General features: G+C 42.1%; 1 protein-coding gene across 4 annotated transcripts in view; it reads right to left on the bottom strand.

The window, feature by feature from the left end:
* NHSL1 (NHS like 1) overlaps positions 1-16,590 on the bottom strand; it is a 231,770-nt gene that overhangs the window by 116,026 nt on the left and 99,154 nt on the right. For 2 of the 4 annotated variants that reach the window (XM_036097873.2, XM_036097875.2), the window contains exon 1: positions 11,121-12,031. The exons of the other annotated variants lie outside the window; for them this stretch is intronic. In XM_036097873.2, the coding sequence (XP_035953766.1) occupies positions 11,121-11,313 (193 nt within the window). In that variant the 5' untranslated portion in view covers positions 11,314-12,031. Of the gene's footprint in view, positions 1-11,120; positions 12,032-16,590 lie in introns of those variants that run through there. 4 annotated transcript variants of the gene reach the window in all.

The raw sequence follows: 16,590 nt of genomic DNA, 5'->3' as shown, positions 1-16,590 counted from the left end.
CTGGAAACCTTACCAATTACATAAAGTCGATTAATACATATTTTGGATGTTATATGTATTATATGCTGTATTCTTACATTAAAGTAAGCTAGAGAAAAGAAAACATTATTAAGAAAAACATAAGGAAGAGAAAATACATTTATAGTACTGTATTGTAATTTACCAGAAAAAAGTCCACATATAAGGGGGGCCCACACAATTCAAACCCATGTTGTTCAAGGGTCAGCTGTATATGCAATGTGTGGAGTATAAACCAATCTAAAGTGTACTTACTACTCCAGACACAGGCAAAACTTCTGAAAGTCACTGACTTAAAAAGCCAACTCTAATTAAAGCTTTTCTGGCACTGAAAAACTCAAGACATTCACACTACAGTTCCACTAAGATTCTTTACTCCATCCCAAAGAAGCATTTGTTATAGAACAACCTAGCTCAACTTGCTCAGAAATTAGAGGAAATTTTACTAACTGGATTTTTGTTCCAACCTTTATTAGTTGGATTTGACATATAACCTTCAAGCTGATTTCTAAAATCAGCTACGGAACTTTTCCATGGTTCCAGTGACATAAGCACACAGATCAAGTGGATAAACTAACACATACCCTAGTGTGTGGGACGTAACCAAGGTCTGATGATCCGAAGGAATGCTGATGGAGAAAAATCCCAACCTTGCCAGCTTCAGAAAACACCAGTAGCACACAAGAATGCCCCAAATGCAACAAGGTGTCTCAAAAAAGGCTTACAAATCAAACAGAAGTGGGATCTTTAGGACAGAACGACATGCAGGCATTCATACTTAAGGACAAAGAATTGGATAGCTAGCAAAAAAGAAAAATAATTAAAAGATCTTTTTGTAGGAATAGAGTGTGTTGACCAACTCTGCAATAAAATTAAGGTAAAAATCAAAGTTCTTTTTCCAGGAAGTCAAAGCACTCTATGTACTTTCTGTTGGTGAAAAGACTGTGTAAATAAATAACTACCGGTCAAGATGACCACAGCAACCAGGCCAACACCAGCCACAACCACCCACCAAGATAAATTCACAAACTGTCTTTTGTATGCTTTGTAAGAGAATCACCAACCGGTCAAGACTGAAGCAGTACACACCTGTGTTCAGGTAGGAATTCTGGTTTATCTCAAAATGTAATCCAGAAACATCCGACACCCAGTTTCTACTTCAGCTGAGGCGTTTCCAGTTACAGAGTAAAAGAGAACCTTCAGAAATAGGGGACAGGGAACTGTACCAACAATAAAATATATTCTCACTCTCTTTTAAAGTTTACTGAAAAGAAAAAAAAAAAATCAAGTGATACGGTTTATTGAAATCTCAACTGCTGGTGGCTTTTACTTATAAATGGGGTTTTTTTTCTTAGAGAAGGATAAACATATATTGAACCCAATCGGATAATTTACATGTGCCACTAAAATTATTTTAACCAATGAACAGATGAGCCTTTATCCTTGTTCCACACCTTTTCAACCATGTATAGAAACTTCATTAAGCTAGGTCTTGAAAACAAACAACCCCAAAATATTACAAGTGTACAATTAGTTGTGCAAACAGCATATTCAGAAACTTGACCAAGTCCCGGGAGACTGCCATCACTTTACTGATTTAGAAGATGGGATCAGAAAACTGTTAGCAGAGGGGAGGCAGCCTGGAGGAGTACGGAGACTCGTTAGCTTTTCTCTCCTTATAACCTATCCCAGCTCCTGCCCTCCTCCAATCTACTGCCACCTTCTCCCATTATCTTCCACTCATTACCCGTCCCCAACACACGTTTTCAGAAGTAGGAGGGCATGAAAATGACAAAGTGGAGTCACTCTTTGTCCCCCAGCCTTAATGAGTGCCCGCTCTAAGGAAAGCCCTGTGTGCGGTGTCACTCCAGGTTACTCACAATTCAAGCCATTTTGTCTTTGAATCTGAGAGAGCCTCGCTCCTCTAATGTGGCTTTCTCAAGACACTGCTCTGTATCAGGTCGACCAGGCAATAGGAGCTCTCAAAACACAGGAATCCGTAAGACAAACCCAGATCTGAGAATGAGTCTAGGAAAGGGAAGTAGTGGCCAGGAAGGGGGGAGGGGGGAGGGGGAAGGGGGTGGGACAGCACTAGCTGGGAACTCCAGCTAACAAATCCCCCCAGGGAGACCGTCTCAGACACCTGATAGGCAAGTGCCCACCATGTACCATACATATTTAAACAGCCAAAATGTTATGTATCCAGCAGGGTGATGGGTTCTGGCAAGAACTAAGTAAATAATCACTGGCTTAATGTCTCTGTAACTAGTCAGTCATCAAATGTCAGCTATAAATGACAGAGAACAGTCTGTGATGCCAAATTCAGTAGTACAGAAAAGAGAGGTTCACTAGGGCTGAAGAGGGACAGACCCCAGAGACATCACTGCAACCAGCTTACCCCCCACCCCCGCCCAGCCTCACATAAAGCTCCGTACATGGACAATATGTATGCTGATTATATGTAAGTTTTCCAATCACATTTACTAAGACAGTGATCACCATAAATATCATCTTTAATTAGGGAGGTTAGAAATACAATGTGAAGACTACCCACATTTCATAAAGCTAGAAAACATAACCATGCCTGTGAAAATCCCAGATGCTGTGCGACACTAACAAGTAACTATTAAATCCTCCAACTTCCCTTCATAAAGAAAGCCTCACATGAAAATCTGTAGTTCCATAACTGCTTTTCCTCATGTCCCTGTATAATTGCTTTCAGCAGCACTTTGTCGCTTCTCAGCTTCTAAGACCCCTAAGGTGATCAGGCTCGAGTCCAGGTTCTAGTTCCTATGCTCCAATCCATTCTGTGGGCCATAACCAAGCAGTTTCCCCTTAACATTGCCTTGACCATGTGTTCACACAAGAAATACCTACTCAACTATCTTGCAAAGTGCAAGACACTGGATAAGACAGACTAGAGTTCAAAGAGCTTCAAATTCAGGTAAAGTATGAAGCACATGCCCAAAGAATCTCAAAGCAGAGCATGTGCCCTTGAACCAGAAGATATTGCGTCTAAGACCCCAAGATGCTATCAACGTCCTTTCTCTTTCTGAAGATATACACTTGGTTCCCAGTCTCACCACATCTAAGTTTCTCTACCCAGTTTTCAGTTCTCCCTAATGACCCTTCCTTGCTATCAAACTATTATTTTTATTGAATACTTAAGTATCCAGGCAATATTTATTAAATGAGTCCATTCACATAATGTGTTATTAATAGTGTCTAGCCATGGCAAGCCCTCATTAAATGTTAGCTATTGTTAATACTTATGGGCAGCTGGACTGATTTAGACACAACTTTCAATTTAGTATTTTAACCATTTCAGGATTTGACATTAAAACTGTGGTATAAATTGCTTGAAGAATTATGTAAAGGAGATGGTAGCTTCCAGTTGGGTTGTCTAGGTTATACAAATACTCTAAAAGCACTTATTTCTAAACTGAAAATTCTACAGAATAGTATATTCTATACCAGGATAAAGACATCTTTTGACTTGATTGACTATCATTAGTGAAGAGATTGCCAATCCCTCAGACGGTACCATTAGATACAACCAGACCCAATTGGTAAGCTGATACAGTATCTATAAACATACACTCATTTATTCAAGAAGTAAGCTGCACCTGCTACCCATATGTGTGAAGAATTGATATTATCCTATTTTATCGAAATGAAAACTAGAGTTTAAACAGATGATGTGACTTGCTCCAGGCTACATTATTAGCAAGTGACAGAAGCAAAACATCAGATTTCCTGACCTTGACCTAGTGCTCCTTGTATCATTCATTCTCTCTTTCAACTAAAATTTATTGAATACCTACTATGTGCCAGGCTTGGGGAAACACTGGTTACCAAAACATACCCAAAAAAAAAAAAAAAATCTCTCCTGTCTTAGAGGTTAAATTCTAGTTTTAGGAGACAGTACTGAAAATAAATACAGTTGACCCCTGAGCAACAGGAGTTTGAACTGTGCAGGTCCATTTATATGTGGATTCTTTTCAATAAATACAGTACTATAAATGTATTTTCTCTTCCTTATGATTTTCTTATTTTCTTTTCTTTCACTTACTTTACTGTAAGAATACAGTATGTGATACATGTAATATACAAAATATGTTAATCAACTCTTTATCTTAGAGGTAAGGCTTCTGGTCAAAAATAGGCTATGAGTAGCTAAGTTTGGAGGGAGTCAAAAGTTATACGGGGATTTTTGACTGCACAGGGGTCAGCACCCCTCACCCTTGTCTTGTTCAAGGGTCAACTGTACGTAAAGTATATAGTATATCAGATGGTGGTAAGTGCTTTGGAGAAAAACAGAGATGGGAATAGAAAGGTTAGGATGAGGGTCAGAGGTGACATAGGGTCACTCAGATGACTTCTGAGCAAAGAGCTGAAAGAGGAGAGGGAGGGAGCAGTGTGCATAGCTGGGACTCTGGGTGGAGGGGACGGTCAAGTCGCAGGGCACGTTCTAAACAGCAAGGGGCCTGGTGTGACTTAGAGGACAGCGAGGGGAAAGCGCAGGTGAGGCAGCCGGGGAAGCAGATGGTGTAGGGCCGCACAGCACACTGTAAAGACTAGTTATCAAGGAAAGCCACTGAAGGGTTTTAAGCAGTGAAGTTAACATGACATGACTTAACATTTGATGTTCTGCAAGATCACTGAGGCTTCCCGGTCAAGATTAGCCTTACTTGGGGTGGGGGGAGGCCGGAGGCGGGGAGAGCAAGGGTGGAAGCGGGAAAGCGGTGGAGAAGACCGCAGGAGCACCCTGCTGCCTCGCCTTACCAGACATGGCGTCATCCCCTCTCATACCTCCTCTCTGTGTCCTAAGCCAACTTCCCGAACGGCCCAAACCGTCGTGATCAAACGTTTCTTCGAAGCATTTGATCCACACACAGTGTGAGTGAGCAACAGGAAACAGCAGACTGCCACCAAAATTATGTTGCCACACAGGGAACTCTTTCTTTTGCTACCCTCAAAAAACTTCAGGGTTGGGAGCCCTTGTGAGGTGACATTCGTCAGTACACTGGACAAAGGAAGCACACCGTGCTCCCGGTACCCCACCCTCGTTTGGCACGGTGGCCCCTGCAAACAGCACTACTAACAGGGTCCCAGGTGAGTTACGGTCACCCAGTCAGCAACCATTTATTGAGCACTTAGCCTTGGGAATAAAAAAGATAGTAAGTAAGACCTGGTCTCTGTCCTAAAAAAGTTCACAGTCTAGCTGAAGACGCAGACACATAAAATATAAATAAAAATATAAATATCATCCAGCATAATTACCAAGGTCTGTAGAAGGCGGAGAAATAACATAGAGAAAGGAGCATCAACTCTGCCCCTGGAGGATTAGGGAAGGCTTCACAGAGCTCTAAAGAAAGCAGAGAAGGACAAGCAGAAAGCCAGCAGGCAGAGGCGAGGACTGGAGCCTGGTGGCACAGGGCATGGGAGATACACTGTGGCATGCATCCATTTGCTACTTGGGGAGTTAAAAAGGGCAGGGGATGGGGAGGGTCAGAGGGGCAGGGTCTATGCTGCTTTAAGTGAGATAGGCTTCATTTTTTAGGCAATGGGGAGCTACACGAGAGTGACTCTATTATATTTGCGTTTGGGGAAGATGACTCTAATTACAGTGTAGACTCAAGGATGGCTCAAAGGAAGACAAGAGTAAAGGTAACAAGAAAGAGTAGAAGACCACTCAGAAGACCACTCAGAAGGCCAGGTAAGAGCAGAGGAAGGCCTGAACGACAGCTTGAATGGACAGGAAGGTGCAGACGCGATAGACCTGGAGGAGATAAAACTGATAAGGCTGGGATTAACTGAAGTATTTCAGAGGCAATAGTGTCATTAAAAAAACCTTTATTTAAAACTTTGATAGAAAATATTATGGTTAAACCAAAAACCCTTGAAATTACATAGAAATAAAACACATTCTACAACAATTGCAAGAGACTTATAAAAATTAACGCTAATTAATGTGCAGGGTCTTTTGAAATTATTTAAAAAAAAAAACTGTTTGAAAAGAATAATCTCAAAAAAGTTTTCGAAACTGAGCAAAGCCATTTCCATGAAGAACATAGATTACTAACTTCTAAATGAATGCTCTGACAATAAGTTACTTCTTTTAATACTCTATTTCTAGTAATCTAAGTGTCTAATCCTCAAATAAATCCACAAACTTTTTAAGACAAGTAAGTAAAGGAAGGATATGAGATAAAAACATCATTTCAGTGGAACTTCATCAATTTAATAACAAATAAGATCATTTTGCAATAAAACAAGGCAGTGAAACAAGAGAGATTCCCATCTTCAAAAGAAAAAAATAATCAAAGGTCAATGAAGGGCAGTTTCAATGAACCAGATAAAATATTAAGTGGCACTCACCGTTTGTCTCTTTCACAGAATGTCAGCTTCGGTAGAAAGTAAGAAGGAAAACATTACATTCACTGCACCGAGAATATTCTCATCCCTTTTATTAAGACTCCAAGATAAACTCCACTTAGCTCTTTTGCCAATGTACATGGTGACCCTCCAAATAAATATTACTTATTTATCTAGTTTTACTCTCAAATTCAGGGGGCTACTTTAGCAATATTTGCCACTACTTTTTAGGTTTCTTTAATGCCATGAAGAAAATATTCTTAAATCCCAACATTCTAAAGATTTTGTGATCAGAAATAAATCACAGCTATATTCATGGGAACAGGATCTCGACCTTGCAGCTTTTGGTCTTTCATGCCATTTTTTTCTCTGTTGTAATATCTGAAATCATTGCTAATCTAATTCTGCACAAGGATCCTGTTTTCTGCAACTATTTTATTAGGGAGGACACTGGGATGAAATTACTTGAAATATAGCCAACTCCCACACTCAACAATTGATTATCTAGTGTATGGATTATTCATTATCCTTAATGCCTAGTAAGGCCATTCTCTGGTCATTTTTTTGTATTTCCTGGGATAGAAAGGAACTGAAATTCAAATGATTCAAATTTGGTAATGTTATTAACACATATGATAAAAGTTCTGAAGAAGAGAATGAAAGTATTGTTTAAATCGAGGCTTTGCATGTCAATTACCCTCTCTATGCGCCGACCTGCCAATACCAGGATCATCAATCACGCCTCTGCCCAGCTGAACAGAGCGGGAGATACAACAAAACATGCTCTGCTCAATGACAGGCTACCCCATTATTATTCCACCTCTTTTGGTTTTATTTGACAAGAGAAGGGTAAGTGAGCAAGATGGGGGAGCACAGAATAAATACTAGTCATTAGTTTCCCTTGAGAACCTTCCACAGTGCTGGAAACAAAGCAGGAGCTCATTAAATGTTGTGCAAATCAATGCTAACAGCCAGACGACCATGCAAAACATGAAAATGCTCAAGATAAAGTTTCTTTATCTGGACCTTCTCATTTAAGACATTCATTTCACACTTTTCACAATTATCCTGCATTTTCCCTATAATTCCCCCTTAGATGTCCTATCTGCTTCTTCATTTAAGTATGAACTCCATGAGTTCCCAGCCTGTGTGCTATATTCCTTTGGGCACACAGTACTAAAAATTCCTCCAATAAATGCTCTCACAACTCCATGTGAAAAGCTACATACTGTCTCACCTACAACTGACTTCTACTTTTTAACTACATAGGCAGCTAATAAAACAATTCATGATTCACTAAATATATACTCAAGAGGATACTGATTCACACCCTTGATTTTTATGGCTAATTAAGTCAAAACATCATCTGCTATTATAATGGGTCATATCCCACTAAGAATATAAGAACTGATAATTGCTATTAGTTAATTCGTTTTTACCTTCCTCAGTACAAATGTCAATAGTTTTGAAGTTTTGAAACTTGCCAGGTGCTGGAACAAAAGGAAACATGCAGGTGCTTACTTGTGATTGCTTTGGACATGCCAGTATGTATCTTCTAGTTACTTTTTAGGCTCAGGAAAAGTAGTCTAATTGGAAAGAGGCTATTAATAGCACCTAATCTTATAAAAACATTCTCCAAAGAGTTTTCAAGCACTGTAGTTTTATCCTTATAGTTTCTTGAGTATATGTGACAACATTAAACTGCAAGCCTGTAGGTTTGTGTCCTGATAGGTATCCATACAGGTAACTACTTAAAAACTTCATTTGGATGGTCCGAACAAGCAATCCAGCATGGAGATTCACTATCAAAAGAGCTTCTAAGAACTGTTTTATAAAATGAGCATGCATACAACATACTATCCACAGGACAGTAAGGATTCAGTGGGCCAACTGCGCAAAGCAATGTGACGGGGAGGCGGTGGGCAGGGAGCAGGAAAACACTCTGGCCTTGCAGCAACTGCTGGATGGAAGGGAGAAAGGCCTAAGGCTGCAGAACTGGACCCCCCCGCAGCCAGAGATCCCATGAGGGGGGGAGGGAGAACACAGGATACAACCCTGAAGCAAGGTTGACTTGTTAAGCTACACTGCCCTACTTCTAGCTCTCACTGTTTGTGGTGGTGTATGGGGGGAGGAGCGGGGCGAGGGGAGGCGGGACAGCAGGTTTCTAGAAACCTGTGTAGATCAAAAAATGTTACTATAAGGTAGGGGAGTTGGAGAGCAGGCTGAAAGGAAAGTAGGTGGTCTCGAATGTATGTGGTCTGGGCAGGCAGCTCTAAAGTAAAAGAAAGATGCTATGCACTTCCCATCAGACGGATGTGTCTTCAGTGCACGTTTATTTGCAACCAAATCTTAACATAGCCATTTGGCATTCTTAGTGCTGACTGATAATCCCTGCTAGACTTTCAGCTTATTTGATACTCATCCTAAGAAAAAAAAACTCCAATCTTGCATAATTTTTGTGAAAGATTGATCCTCTTTTGATCTGGAAGTATAAACAAATGTCACTCCTGTATTTCTCCAAAGGGAAGAACTACTCGAAATAAAGATCAACTGTCAATGACATACCCCTGGGACAGTATGTCAAAGTTGGGAGCCAATTTTCTTTTGTAAGTCAAATGTAAAAATTTGATCTACAGGCAGCTTTTTAAGGATTTCCCCCTAGCTCCCTATGTCAAAAATGGCAATGTTACCCATAGCCAATTATTTCGAAAAACCATATAAATTTACACACTGTATGTTGCTTCCATTTCTCTTCATGGGGCTACTGTATCCCCTATTACATTAAGGGATAAAGGGCATAATCTTTTGTATTGTTGCATAAACAAGTCCTCCCTCCCTTTACAAGTCACCCCTCCTCTCTACAATAACCTCATTATTCTTCACAAGTCAAGTGTACAGTATTTGCTTCATTTCCCAGCTAAAACTAACACATGCACATTCACAGTCTCTTTCCCTTTAATGTTAATTTAGATGGAGCATCTATGATAGAAATCCTAAAGCCACGTGCTCACACGTATATAGTGTTTAATGGAAACCTGACAGCGGTTGACCTAAAACAAAACAAGTCATAAAAGAACAACCTTTGGCAAAGGCCAACGGAATCAAAACTACACCCTCTGACGACCACAGCACTACTGTATCCACCCTTCAAACATTTTTGCCTCAAACATTACAACCCACCCATTGGGGCGCCTGGGTGGCTCAGTCAGTTAAGCGTCTGCCTTCAGCTCGGGTCATTGATCCCGGGGTTCTGGGATCGAGCCCCGCATCAGGCTCACTGCTCCATGGGGAGCCTGCTTCTCCCTCTCCCACTCCCCCTGCTTGTGTTCCCTCTCTCGCTGTGTCTCTCTCTTTCAAATAAATAAATAAAATCTTAAAAAAAAAAAAAATTACAACCCACCCATTGACCAAAACCGCAAGTTATTCCTGATTTAGAAGAGCAAAGTTCGTGTACTTACTAAGCCGCACAACTCCAGCCAGAAAGCATGATGCCTCTTCTCTGCGTGGCAATTACACCACATCTGAACTAAAAACCTGCATCATTAAGCTCAGTGTCAGCAGACCACTGTTGAGCCCCTTCCTGACATAATAAACAATTGACATCTTCCGAGAGCATTAACTAGTCCCTCTTGTGCCACAGTTTAACAGAGAAGATCAAACTGTTTAAAACATGTTATCCATGAGGAAGAGCTGCGTTAAATTCTCAGTCTGTGGACTAGAAACACTGTACCCATCAGCACATATTTAACTTAGTTTATTCTCTCAGGATTCGGAGGTTTTGTTTCCCAAAAGAAGGGAAAGAACAGGTCACTGAAAGATTCTAGCAAGGTCTCTTTTGGCACGGGAAGAATGTGATAAACAGGGAAAACACAATCACGCGGAATGTCTGGACTAGGTTCCTTTGTAATACTTAAATAGCACTCCCCTACCAGGCTTTGCCACAGCACTGAATGGGGAAACCATTTTAGAGCTTAACAGTGCAGTCTCTACAGTAAACATTCTAAGAGGGAGAACTCAGAAATTCTAAATATAAAATCGGGGTGTGTTAAGAAATATTGAAATATTTTCCTCTCTCCTACCAGCACTGATATTTTTCTTCACCCTGAGAAGGGCAAAACATGCTAACCCCGAGCACAGAGACCACAGAGACAGACGCTGGTCTGAAAAGGAACTTGAAAGAAATCCAAAAACTCCTTTTGACCACACTATCAAGGGCAAGCCCTTCATGTGTTCCTTTTCCTTGATGTCATTCTAACACCTGTTTAATGCAAGTGTCTGTGTCCCTCATCCATCTTCTTAAAGAAAGACGCAAGAAGACTATTCATGATTCCCAAAGTTTTCTCAGTGTACTGTTTCACTAAAGAGCTCCATGTCCCAACTTCAAATTGTAAGAGAAGACTCCTTCTGTGAGGGAGGTTTACCATTGAACTTTTCACAAAGTCACCTGAGTGTGCGGATCTGTTGAGGGTAAAGGGTGCTGAGGACAACTAACAGCTATGTTATCCTTCTTAGAAGGATACAATCTCAAGCTGAATCTAGTTGGAAGAGCGCTTTTATTTTAGACATGTAAACAAATGAACAACGCCAAATTCCAATACAAAAACAAACAAAAAACTCCTAACGGGGCCAAAAAAAAAAATCATAAAGGGAATCAGTGATAGAAAAAGAATTCTACATCGCAAACTTCTAAGAATTTTTAAATAAAAACAAAAAAATCAAGTCACCTTTTCTGGGCTGGGTTCTGTAATTCCAGTTTTCATCATCTGCTTCCACCTGCTGCCCACAAACCGAGAGCTCTCCATCACTGCGAAACAGCCTCTTTGTCTGCCTGGACAAGGAGGAGAAATTTATCCAACTCACAGCACGTGAGAGAGACCCTGAATTTGACTTGAGTCTGAAAGAGCCTTCCTTTTTCATCTTCTTTCACACCAACATCGACTACAGACAAAGGACAGCCCAGCAAACAAGAAGCTCAGCTTTACAATCGGTCCATGTCCTTTAAACGAACCTGCTCCTTCCCACTTATTCAGACAATGTTGAGAGTCAGGCACGGCATTATGCAGAAAGACTGCTTCTGTGTCACCCAATTACAAAGAAAAGGAAAATGAAGGGTTAGGAAACAAAAATAAAATAGAATAAAATAATTTTTTTTTTTTTTATCCTAGCCACATTGTGGCACTTGGTTTGGTGTAATTTTAAAAAAATGAAGCAGGGTGTTCATTTCAGGAACACCTGTCAGGACTTGGAGAAGAACAGAACCAAGGCACTCCGACTCTTTGGTGTGTGCCTAGCATCCCATACTGTAATCCTGCTCCTGGCCCAAGCATCCTTCCCCTCGCGGGCAGAGAGCAGCCAGCCGCCCGTCTGCTGCAGACACACGGAAGCAACTCCTCAGGCTGGAGAAAGAGGTTCGCCGTCAACCCGGGCGCCCCCGTTTAAACTTCACCCACACAGGTGACTCGGGGGAAATCAAAGAGTTCAGCTCCCTTGTCGTAGCACAGCAAAGAATCAGAAAGCGCCCGCCTGCCCTCTTTTCCCGTCTGGGAACCACTCGGGATCCACAGGACTCCACAAACAATAAAACAGGCTGCGTGGCTATCGCCTGGATTACAGGGTAAGCGCTCCGGGGAAAGGCATAGGCTCTCCCCACACGAAGGCAGCTCATTGGAGACAGAAAACCCCGCCTCCTCTCCACAGGCAATACTTCTGCGGCAGCTCAAACTTCTGAACTCCAGCTAAGCTGGGAAGTGCGAGTCTGTGCAGAATACAGACTTCTGGAAATTAAAAAAAAAGAACTTGATTATTAATCATCAGAGCACACTTCTGAAGGTAGGATTCTAAAAAAAAAGAGAGAGAAAGAGAGAGAAGGAAGTTTAAAAGAGCATATAGTTTTAGAAACATTGAGCATTCCTTGATTGATCTAGGGATGTCATCATCTAAGAAAAGGTATTTCCGAAGAGAAACTGACTCAGCTATTCCTTCACTCCCAGCTTTCGGTGAAGATGAAATGCAGCCATTCTCGCACCTGCTGTCATCTCTCCTGTCTCCCACCAGCAGCCAGAGTGTGGGGTGGGGCGGAGGACCCTCCTCTGCCTCCCCCGCGGGCAGCGCCTACGGGTCATTCCTCTCCAGCTTGGAAAGATCATCCTATCGTGGAGAACCATCATCTGAGAGCTAATGTTAGCCGCAATTAGCTGCAGGCTCCAGCCCCGAGACTCCTAAAACCATTAATCGTGACATGCAAAACATCTAGAGCCACAAGCTGGAATGCACTGGGTGCAGCATTTCACCCAAGGCCAACATAATTCCATGGTCCTGAGGGCGTTAAAAGTCCCTGTAACTTTCCATCACAGAGACTTGGGTCTAGCGTCCCCTCCCCAAAGTGTTATTCAGAGTAAGGCTAACAAGCAATGAGTAGAGAACTGGGTCCATCTCACTTTACTCAGCAGTGAGCAAACATACTAAAACTAACACAGGGCAACAGAAAATAAACTTTGATTAAAAATTATAAAAGAGGGATTTTGCATCATACATCTGCCACCGGTCACTGAGATTTTAAGAAAAAGTCTCTAAAAGTTTACAAGGACGGAGACCTTTGTAGAAGAAAATCACAGAGCTGCTGCAAAACATTCCTCAGATGGACAGCTCACACTACCTCGGAAACCATGACACAGAACAGGCACCGAGGACTAAGGGCGAAGCTAAAGTAGCCCAGGGAAAACAGAGACTCAGTTGAAAGCTAAAAGGGTCCTCAAGAGCTCCTGCAGTTTAAACCCCTCAATTCACAGATGAAGAAATCAGGCCCAGAGAAGGCATACGACATACCCAGTATCACCCAGAGGAGTCAGGAATGGGACTAGGTCCCGTCAGACACCGCTGGGTTCCAAGTTTTGCCACTTCCGGGGGTGCCAGCTACACCACCAAGCACTCTGAGCTATGGAATGATAAACTGGAATGATACCTCTACTTTGATCACTTCCATAAACGCAAAAATAACATAATTATGCAGAGCACCAGTGCCTGTAAAAGTTCAAACATCAAATATTCTTCCTTTTTTCCCCCAAATACTCTTTCTGAGTCAAAGACACTTTTGAGAATCTCAAAAGGTAAAATAAAAAGTTAAAAAAAAAAAGGACCATTGTGCCAGAAAAAATAAAAACATCCTGAATCCTGCCTTCCATTTCAGAGGTTCATGGGAACCCCTGACATCCACGTATGCATTCTCTAAAGATCTAAGGACCTCCCTGAAAAAGAATACCATTGTTCCCTCCCTGATGTCTCCATCCTACAGCTAGATTTTTAATGTAGGAATACCTAAGCTCTGAAATAAACCTTGCACTGTTCTTTGCACTCAGGGAGTACTGCTGAATGCTTTTCCAACCCAGCCTCCTTGGAATGTACGCACCTATATATACAATAGCAGAGACAAATAGGTGTCATCAGTAACCAGTGTGTTTCCCTCCAGTGCTTTCTGTCCTTACACACATCTGAGAGCAAGCCCATGAGAGGGGCTGCAGAAACATCCACTGCCAAGCAGCCAAGAAAGCTAACTGGTCCATTCAGGGACTAGACTCACGACTCTCCTTCAAAGTAAGTACACACTTATGCTAGACTCGCAACCTAATGTATTTCCCATTATTCACAAGACCTATGGATATGTCAGCACAATAACGAATTCTCTACTGCCTAGCTATTCCACATTTCTGTCATATTGGCCCTTGATTATTAACATCTCCCTTTATGTAAAAGAAGGTCAAATAAATTAACTACCTTTACAACAGGAGCAGAGTTTCTCTATAGCCAAGATAGAACATAACGGTTTAAATTAGCTTCAGGGGAAACATTTAGATTTTCACTATCTATGTTAGGTATGTACTCCCATTCCCTTAGAAAATCATAAGTGGGCTGCTTGAAAAGCTATTACATTCATTCAAACTGTATTTGTTTAGCAACTACAATGAACCACACATTTTAATCATCCGGATCCCAGAGCCACACACAAATCTACCGCTCCAGGCGGCAGGGTCAAGGTTACTCTGCACCGGGCGCTTCATGTAGATCCCTGCTGATCTTCACAGTAACCCTGCCATGGGAAAATCCTTGTGAGAGTCTAACCTGTTTCTTCAAATGTAATCGTCAGTATAATGAAACATCTTAATTTAACATTTTTCCCCGTGAAAATCTACAATAGAATATACTCTTCTCAGACTTTTGAACCAGACCTGCTGCACAGATTTTGTCCGCATCCCTGACTGTGCGGTGGTTTTTCATCCTCACCCACCCCCGCCCCCAACTGTCAGGCTGTCAAACTGAAACTTCCGTTGTCACTGTAGGTGCCAGTAACCGCTCCCTGCCTACCACTTCGCCACTGCAGGGCTTCAGGCACCGAGGGATCAGATAAGCCATCTTGCTTCAATTATGCGTTTAGTGGGAGTTGATTAGCACCCACAGAACGAAATACATGCCACAGCTGTCTCCTGGCTGCACCCGCGCCCTTGGACTGGCGAGGTGGGTGCCCCACGGTTTCAATGGCTGTTGGAGCAACCTCTGGATAACAGCCCCCAGGCGGGTATGCACCGGGTTTATGACTCATTGCCTCTTTCGTGTGAAGTTCTTAACACTTGAGGGTGGTGAGAAATTTACCCATCGCTAATGACAAAAGGACAAGAAATTATATTATTCCGGGAATGATTTAAGTCAGACCTTAAAGAAAAGTTAACGATAAAAACTGGGAGGCACCAGAATATATTACTAAAGGAAGTTCTGGGATCATCATCTTCTTTAGGAATTCCTAAGTCAAATATCCATTAATTTGGAAAGATTTATTTATGTTTCTACCAAGAGTCAAATGGATAGACTGAATACATTTGGAAAGTCCTTCCCAAAAGACACAATACTTCCTGTTTCAATATATACTGACATCCTTAAAAAGGAGTTTTGCTCGAACGGAAGTCTTTGATTTAGTAAAAATTGTTAAACGTGACAAGACATAGGATTAGACAGACCCCTCAACCCACCCAGGCGTGTAATTGCCCCATTTGCCACCTGTGTAAAATGCCAGCCAAGAGTAGGAACTAATTTCAAGTGCCATCAGTTTTTTGGCCTCAAAGGCCACCAATGAGGACTGTGGCTTTTCATTTCCGTGTGTACCACCTTTCCTGCCCTGACCCCCACCCTTCAAACCTGGAAGAAGGAATGAGAGAAGCAGAACCCTGAAGTTAGAAACAAGTAGAGAACAGTGTGGGTTGGTGGAGCTGGTGAGGTGGGCTGGTTTGGCTGGGAGTGGGGTGCACACACAGAAGGCCCTGAACAGAGACAAAGGTGACACAGCAGTGAGAAGAGTCGCCCTAAACTGGGTCCTGTTCTAAAGCAGCCCTGCCCAGGTAGGAGCAGTGAAGGGTGCACCCTATCAGATTACCACATGAATCACCCAGACAACCCACGGGGGCCTTTAGCGTCTAGGACAGGGTACCGTAGGTTTTCCAACTGTCGGTTCTTGCAAATAATTTAAGAGTAGATTTAAATGCACACTTTCTATAAGGCAATTTGTACACACTAATAATGAAAGCTTATCTTAATATCTAGAAGTAAACAATTTGAGCCAGACGCTTATAATGAGAAAACAAAAAAACAAACTACGCCCAGGACCACAGCGAGCCAACTCCCAAAGTACACTAAATCCTCCTTGTCAGCCACCTCCCAGCGCCCAAGGAATTAAACTGATTTACTCAAGAAGGAAGTCATGGAAGACAAAACCTTGCCAATTACCTATTCAGAGACCATTCAGGGTTCCCTCCCTGACCACTGCTTCAATATTTAAGAGAGAGAAAAGCACTGCCTTTTTATTAAGCTGTAGCTTTAAAAGACAGAATACGTTCCTTTCAGTGCAATGAACGTGTTGTTCCCCTCAAATGGAAAGATTAAATGCAAACATTTGTGATTATACATCATCACAAGCCTCGATCCCACCTTTCAGTGTCTTCACCTCTGAAAGGGACTCCTGAAATGATCTGACACTCGAAGGCTTCGCCACATTGTTCCCGCGGGATCACTTGATATGGGAGCAATATGGCAGCACATTACTGCTCTCAGGCCCCCGGGGCAGGGCGCGTGGCAAGGCGATAAAGGCTGTCCCTGGGACAGAAGCCATCACTGTCTGATGGAGGCCATGGAGTGTCAGAGGCTTGGTGGGCA

The sequence above is a fragment of the Halichoerus grypus genome, chromosome 9 (assembly GCF_964656455.1).
Source record: "Halichoerus grypus chromosome 9, mHalGry1.hap1.1, whole genome shotgun sequence".
Classification (NCBI taxonomy): Eukaryota; Metazoa; Chordata; class Mammalia; order Carnivora; family Phocidae; genus Halichoerus; species Halichoerus grypus.
This window is presented reverse-complemented; position numbering and strand designations above follow the sequence as displayed.